This window comes from Mycetomoellerius zeteki, unplaced genomic scaffold (genome assembly GCF_001594055.1).
Source record: "Mycetomoellerius zeteki isolate Tzet28-1 unplaced genomic scaffold, Tzet1.0 scaffold174, whole genome shotgun sequence".
NCBI lineage: Eukaryota > Metazoa > Arthropoda > Insecta > Hymenoptera > Formicidae > Mycetomoellerius > Mycetomoellerius zeteki.
The window spans coordinates 3,602,027-3,609,995 of NW_017256696.1; the positions used below are offsets into that span (position 1 = coordinate 3,602,027).

Consider the following 7,969-nt stretch of genomic DNA (forward strand, 5'->3'; position numbering starts at 1 on the left):
ATGTCTTTGTTTAACCTATAGGTTAAACAAGAACGCCCGTTGTTTAGGTCGCGGACTAAGCGCCCGGTGTAAACGTAACCTATATCTCGCAAATCTAAGGCCGGAATCAGACTACGCATTAAATATTGAGATTGAAGATTGAAGGATTGAAATTTGACCAATCAAAACAATAGGAGCTAAAATTTCTTTGTCCTCACTGGTCAAATTTTAATCTTCAATCTTCAATCTCAGTCTTCAATGCGTAGTCTGATTCCGGCCTTAGTAAAATTCATTCAACTTCATCGTGCAAAGACATGGGCTGCGTTCCGTTTCACGCATGATGCGCACGATGCATCTTTTATCCTTGCTATTCACCGAATATTAAACAAGGATAGATGATGCATTATGCACATCATGCGTGAAACGGAACGCAGCCATAGACAATGGACTGCGCGATCCGTGGTCAAAATTGTGGATAAAAGTAAGAGAGAGGGATCGTGAAAGACGGCCAATCTGTATCTCTTTCCATTCCCATATTTGATACACTACTTAGATACGGATCGTGCAGTCCATTCTCTGTCTTTGGTTCTACGTGTCTTGCATATATAATTTAAATTGGTTAGTTTCGTTAGATTAGTTTCTAGTTTTGCGACCTACGGCTCTCGTTCTGAATGCTACGTCGGATAGGGTTGTTCGCGTGGTTCTTATCTGTTCGACGTGTAGTGTGTACGCAATAAGAATCTGGAGTGCCGTGAATTAATTTATAACGTTGCGTTAATTAGCGTAATCGCGCGAGTGAGTATCCAGAGCAGTGGAGCAGTCAACGAATGGACAATGACAGCGGATCACCTCCGGTGAGTCAATTCGTACGTTTGTTAATTACATTTACATAAATACTCATTGCCTTTTGAAGTAGAATCTTAATTATATGTGAATGTTACATTTAATCGAACAGCGATGCAAATATGCGACAGTTTCGTCAAGTGAACTCCGTGCAATCGTAGCACATCTCGCTATGTCGCATTAAAGGATATCCGTGCGCGTAAAAAAAATATTAAGCGTATGGAATATTAAGGAAAAAGGAGATAAATGTTTGTTAAAGTAAATATCGACGAATATGCAAAAGTGCGTGATAAAAATAAGAGTAAAAATATAATCTGTTTGCCTTGCAACTCATATACTTCTTTAGACTCTTTTTTTCTCGAATAGGCTACATTGTCTAACAAAACGAAGCAAAACATAAAGTCATTATAAGATCAAAATAGTGTCACAATGTTTTTAAAATGATTATTATTAAAAGTTACTTTTGGATGATTTACGATTTATTTTGACCTCAAAATGACGTTATAATGGCCTGTTGTTCTGTTTAGAATATACGCTTGTTTCGTTTCAAATAAATAAGCACGTATGACGCAAATGAACTTAATGAATCACGTACTTCATTGTCTTCGAAAAAGGAACGATATCGAATGCAAGATTTAATATCCAATATATCGTACTTACATTTTTATTAAAAAGCTATAGTATTTACAAACCTAAGCAGGCATATTCAGATTTATGAACATGTGAGACAAGCGATCCTTCCTTCAGCATGATTATCTATCTCCTTTGACATTTAACAATTCCGGCGCTACGACCTTCAGAACGGCGTTCACGTTCTCGCAGCAATTACTGCAGACAATTGTTCGTCCACGTACTGAAAGGTCCTTTCCCAGAAGCTTGATGTTCTGCAATGCGATCGATTTTATGTTAATTACAACGCGACGCGGCACAAGCCATAAAAATAAAATACTCAATCGTGAGAATAAACACGTACAAAATTAAAGCTAAACTCGCATGGTGAAAAAAAAATTGTAAAATTTTTATTTTCACATTCGTAGAATTTTTAGCTGATTTGATATAGAAACAAGCCACAAATATGCGAATTATGAGTTTGTTCTTCTTTAATTAGCTAAACAGATCATAATTTTATTAGAATTAATAAAGTGCAATAGTTAGTTTCTAAGAAACAAAGGGTGTCACTTTAGGAGATCTATATCAGTATCAGCGACTTTCCTCCACTTATATAATTAATATTAAATGTATATATAAAATCTGCAAACTTCATAATCCTTTTAAATGACTTTATAAGTCCTCTACTTCTGTAACTGATTATTGAGTGTTAAAGAACTGATCTATGTATAATTTAGTATTTTGCGATATTATTTTCTATAAAAAATTAAATTTTTTAAATAATCTCAGAAAAACTAACTTAATTTTTTAATTAAATTAATTTATTGCTCTTACGTATATAGCTATTGTAGTTACATTGAAAACAAAGTTAATTTTAAATAATCTTATTTATGCTTCTGGCGTAAATAAAAATCAAACTGTAAATGTAAGTGCAAAATGACAGCAGCGTAAATGAAGTTTCTAGGAAGCATAAATTGGAAAAGAACAACGCGTAAAAGAACCGTTTAAGAAGTAAATGACCCTTTTATGTTCATTGTTTCAATTTACACCTCTGAAAGCTTTACTACGCTTCCATCGCTCTTCTTTTTCATTTGACTTGTGCTACAATTTTTATTTTTGTCATGATATACAGAGTATTGCCAAATAAATGCGAATAGGAGATTTTTTATCGAAAATTAAGGGGGAGATTCTTACATATAAACATATAATCCTATATCTTTCCCTAAGAAAATTATACTTCTTCAAAGGGGAAGAGGTAAAAATTAAGTTTTTATTTTCTAAAAATATTACAATAAATATCCTTTCTACTTGTGAAAAACGTTCACTAAACATTTTCCTAATTCTTGTTTAAAATTTGAAAAAGAATAAAAACTTAATTTTTGCCTCTCCCTTTGATGTAGTATAACTCCTCAAGGAGGGATATATAGAAGTATCTATATGTTTATATGAAAAATCCTCCTTAATTTTTGGCAAAGAATCACCTCTTAAAATTTTTCGCTTTTATTTAGACACACTCTGTATCATTGCTAATGCATCATTCTCTAATGTAATTCTAATCGAATCATTTATTTAATGATCTTAATGTGTACATCTCAATAGCTCTAAAGTTTAGCTGACAGCAAAATAATTAATTTTAATCATCTTATTTCACTCGAGAGATATAGATAGATACTGTTCAGCTATTATCATTATTTCCTTTTACTTCCGTTTTTTTCTCTGAATCTCTCTCTATTTAAAGAAGCATTTTATATTAATAATATCTTTCAAGAACAAAATCTCATATATACCTCAGCAACTGTAACGTCGAGCCTCTTCAAATTTTTACAATCAAGTATCATGTTGCATGAACTTTCTCCAGAAACCTTCATTACATTAGCACGCAGGCGTTCTGCCGCTGGAAAGGCTATGGCTTCTTCGGGTACGATGACTATTACAGTTTCCCCTTCGATCTGTATTTAAGACAAGAAAAATAAGACATCAATCATATATCAATGGTCATTGTACATTAAGGAAATATTCCAGACCAGAAAATACATTTAGCGACGATATTTTTAAATTGGCTACTTGCCGATTTAAAAAGATCTGTGTTATTCAAGTAAAACAACATTTGCAATTGATAGAATAGATTTGTAAAATACACCGAAAATTGTCCTTAAATCCCAGTAAACAATAAATAATTATAAATATAAATATTTTTGAAATTGAATTATGTATCCTCTCAACCAAAAAACAAAACAATCCAAGTAGCCAAGTGACGTCTTATAGTATAATGTTATAATATAATTTATATTTGAAAAATTACATTTTATAAATATAATTTTTTATTACGAAGTGAAAGGAGAGTTTTTGATATATTTCACAAGTATACTTTATCAAATGCAAATATTGTTTTGTTCAAAAATATTGCAAGAATTTCCATTAATGTGTTTTCTCGCTTCTGGTGTTATCAATTTAAACATTATTAGTGAGTAGGCAGAAGCCTTGATAATAGAATTTTTTAAATGTGACAAAACAAAGAATTTGTTATTTTAAAAAGAAAAAGCAGAAATATCGAGGGACATATTGATTTCACGTAGTGATTAATCTGACGGCAGATTAATCTGACAGAAGAGATGATAAATCTCTAATTACATTTAAACGATAACGACATGATTAAATTGGATTAAGATGGAAATATAGCATCAGCGATTTCAGAGAACAGCATCATTTGTGCGTCGCAATAATATCTGTTGAATATATTTCTTCTCTTTCATATTGATCGTGTCAAGAGAATAACAGGTGTTATATTTCTAGACAATGAAATTATTACGAACCAAATGTAAATACTGCTCTCTGAATAAAATATTATGCAAAACATTTGTTTCAGCACATATATATAATAACGTAAAATTTTTATAATATTGTTTTGTTTATAAAAAAAGTCCAGTAAATAATGAGAGAGTTAAAAGGTGATCATAATTTAATGCTAAATTAGCGGTATATTAAATTATTTGATATCGAAGTATTATCTATTAATTAATCTGTTATGACTGTACCTGTTCAATTTTCGTCTGAATGGAAGGATGCGCTGAGAAATATAACAATATTACAAAGTTGGCGACGATGCCAATTAAGATGCCGTACTCCAAGCCAAGAAAGACGCCTATGACCAATGTCAGGTTCATTACAAAGAAATCGATCTCTAAAAAATTTTACAGATGTCTTCATATTACTATAATTTTTCAAAATAAGATTAAATTAATTTTGTATGATATATCTAGTATGATATATTTAGTATACTTTTGTATAATATCTATTTTTTTATCACATTCACTATTGTCACTATTTTCGATTTTCTGCCGGCGAATTTCCGGCACTCCGATAGGCGAGAAAAATCTCGGACTATTCTCTCTAAATTTTGATGACTTTTTTTGTGAAAATAATAACATATAAGAACGGCGGCATCGATCTTCCTGTGGTTTTGAAAAGATATTTCCAGCAGAAGAGTCATAAAAAAGTTTTTAACAATAACCAAATTACAATTTCTATTATGGTTGTAAATTTCTGAGAGGATAACGGTAGCTGAAAGGTGGCAACCGTGACCTACTACATTTATTTTAATTGTTTTTCTGTCAGATATCTTCTTTAACAATAATAAATTTGATAGTAATAAAGTTTCCATTTTAATTGCTCGAGCAAAACAATAAGTCACGATGACATTAAATGACGTTAAAACGACTCGTTACTAATTGAAAAATTACTTTTAGTAGCCATTTCGTGTCACCATGATGATTTGTATTCTGCTTAGATAATAACGAATTTAATCTTTTAATATCCTAATTCGATTTGTACGCGAAATTATTTATTGATTCTACCCACGCAGAATGACGTCGATGGCATTTGCAAATGGGCGCATATCGCCGGTTCTACGAAACTGCAGATGAACTCGAGATGACGCCCGCGACAAAAGTTAACGGGAACGGATAGCACTGCTCCGTCTTAACAATAAATGCCACCAAGGATGTGCTCGAGCATTATTGTTTCACGCGGGCTTTTTGAGAACAAATGCACCGCGAATGCATCCTGAGTGTGGGAAGCACTCGCTGACGCCAGCTCCTTTTGTGCGGCGTGGACCATTGACGCCACGCTGGTTAGATCGCGCATGGGTGAATCGGATCAGTAAGAGAGAGAAAGAAAGAAAGAAAGAGAGAGAGAAAAAAAAAGAAAAATTAATAGAGAGGAGAAGAGATTTGTGGAACTTACTTTTGGCACGCCACAGCAACTTATACGTTGGGAAATCGAGCATATAGTACATGGAGTATATGACGAGACCGGCCAGTGTCGCCTTCGGTATGAAGCGAAAGGTAGAGGTCAAGAGACTGATCGCTAATAACACCAGACTACCTGAAAAGGTCACGTTGTCATAATTAAGGATATATTACACGCATTTTTTGATCAAATGAAAAAATTACAGATTTTTCTACCATATTTGAAAGTACAAAAAGTTCGAAGGCGATTTAAAATCTGGATCAAAAGTTATCTGAATAAGAAATGGACATGTTTTTAAAAAGTAATTAAGATAAAATGAGAAAATTTTCATTTAAACTATAAAATTGTATTATTAAATATAAATATTGACTTATTGAGAAAGAATTGTTTCGTATATAAATATAAAACATTCATTTTATGCGGAAAGTATAAATTTTTAATTCTAGTCACTTTTTGTAGAGATTATATATTTGATATATTTTAAGCAACGCTTCAAAGAAAAAAGAGAAATATCTTCGCAATTCGTTGAAAAATTAAACTATTTCTGTACTCCAGTCTTCCGAAAGACAGAGGCCAAACATTTACCTAATCTTTTGTTTAATTGCGATTTTACGATAAAACTATAAATTCAATATTTACGATTTTAAATTCTAATTTGTATTAAATATTTTATAAATTCAATATTTATGGAATATTTTTCAATATTATCAAATAGTCGGAAAATATCAATTTTTGTCAAAAAGTGTAATTATTAATTATTACGTAGCAGCTTTCAAACAAGTTTTTAAATACATTTTTACATAGTCGAGTTGATTAATATTTAAATTACGTTGAATTCGAAAATGATAAAACTTTTGTTTACCACTCACGTACCTGTAAATATTCCTCCCAACGGAGTTTTAACGCCCGATGCATGATTAATGGCCGTTCGTACGAAAGATCCTGTAACTGGCATCGAGCAAACGAACGATCCGAAGATATTACAGGCTCCTAGAGCGATTATCTCCTGCGTGATGTCCAAAAATTCACCTTTTGCTAAAATAATAATCCTGTTATTCTCTTTGATTAAGCAAATTTGATTTTTAATATTTTTATAATTCTCGAAAATAATAATATTCAAAGTTGTCAGAAAATTAGACTAATAGCAAATGGAATCATTTGTATTACACTAGATTAGTGCCTACTATATAAAAACTGCTATACATGAAATTTATAGTAAAGTTAAATATAAAAACACATAAATATTCTAAACGATTAAATACCCAATAATGATATTCTTACATTATTATTATTTCATATTAAGAAATAAATATACATCAGGCGTTGAAAAGAGAGAAAGCGACAATTCTAAGTCCAAAAAGTGCAGACAACGAACAGACCTAAAGTTGATTATATTATGCTACTGCAATTAGATATTTCAAGTATATAAAGCAGCCTTTATATAACATGTATAACTAATCCAGTGTAGTGCGAATTCACTATAAGCTAAACGAAGGAGAAACTAGGAGAAACATGAATGAACTATTTGCTTCATGAATGCAACAGCCTCACTTCGTTTGCGCTCATTTGTTTGATATAAATTCTACTTTGTACGGACAAAAAATAGCAACGCTATTACGTCGGCAAGAAATAATAAAATTACATGTTTTACAATAAAAGCATGAGATGTTAAACGTATAAACGCACTTCATACGAAAAACTTTTTTTGCTATACAGCTTTTATGTTGCAAAAATGTGCGAAAGCGATATTAGTAATTTGATATAGCAATAATTTAATTACCAAAGGCTTTTATAACGGCACTATGCAGGATAGTTGATACGACTGGTATTGTGAATAGCGTCGTTTTCATTGCAGTAGTCATTTCCAGAAAATTGTATGTTAGATTGTGAAAGGTGGAGAACGGCAGAGATGCGATCGATGGCAAACACTGCCCTATTGTACTTGAAACGTTTTGTCTATGATTCGTTTTCACGCAACTTGCTGTGAAAAATATATTTTCTCATGATTTCTGTACATATATAAAGCAAGACTATTTTTTTTAACAATATATCGAAATTTTGGAATGAGAACAAGCTACTATAGGCCATAACAATTAGCACAGACTTTTGCATAACGCATAAGAGAATCAACCAATCAGGTCACTAGAAACGGAGACGAAAATAAAAGATTCTGATTGATTCTTTTATGCGTTATGCAAAAGTCTGTGCTGCGCTTTTATCTCATTTCGCAATTCCAACATAAAAAAAAGTTATTTTTTTCATTGCAATCGTTATATAACATTGGCTGCGT

At 31.7% G+C, this 7,969-nt stretch overlaps 1 protein-coding gene across 1 annotated transcript in view; it reads right to left on the reverse strand.

Moving 5' to 3' along the window:
* Window positions 1-1,534: 1,534 nt before the first annotated feature.
* Window positions 1,535-7,969, reverse strand: part of LOC108721471 (sodium-independent sulfate anion transporter) — a 10,821-nt gene continuing 4,386 nt past the window's right edge. Inside the window, 7 exon segments of the mRNA XM_018446019.1 lie at window positions 1,535-1,580; window positions 1,582-1,706; window positions 3,219-3,380; window positions 4,467-4,612; window positions 5,674-5,814; window positions 6,553-6,714; window positions 7,460-7,620. Of these exon segments, the coding sequence (XP_018301521.1) occupies window positions 1,535-1,580; window positions 1,582-1,706; window positions 3,219-3,380; window positions 4,467-4,612; window positions 5,674-5,814; window positions 6,553-6,714; window positions 7,460-7,620 (943 nt within the window).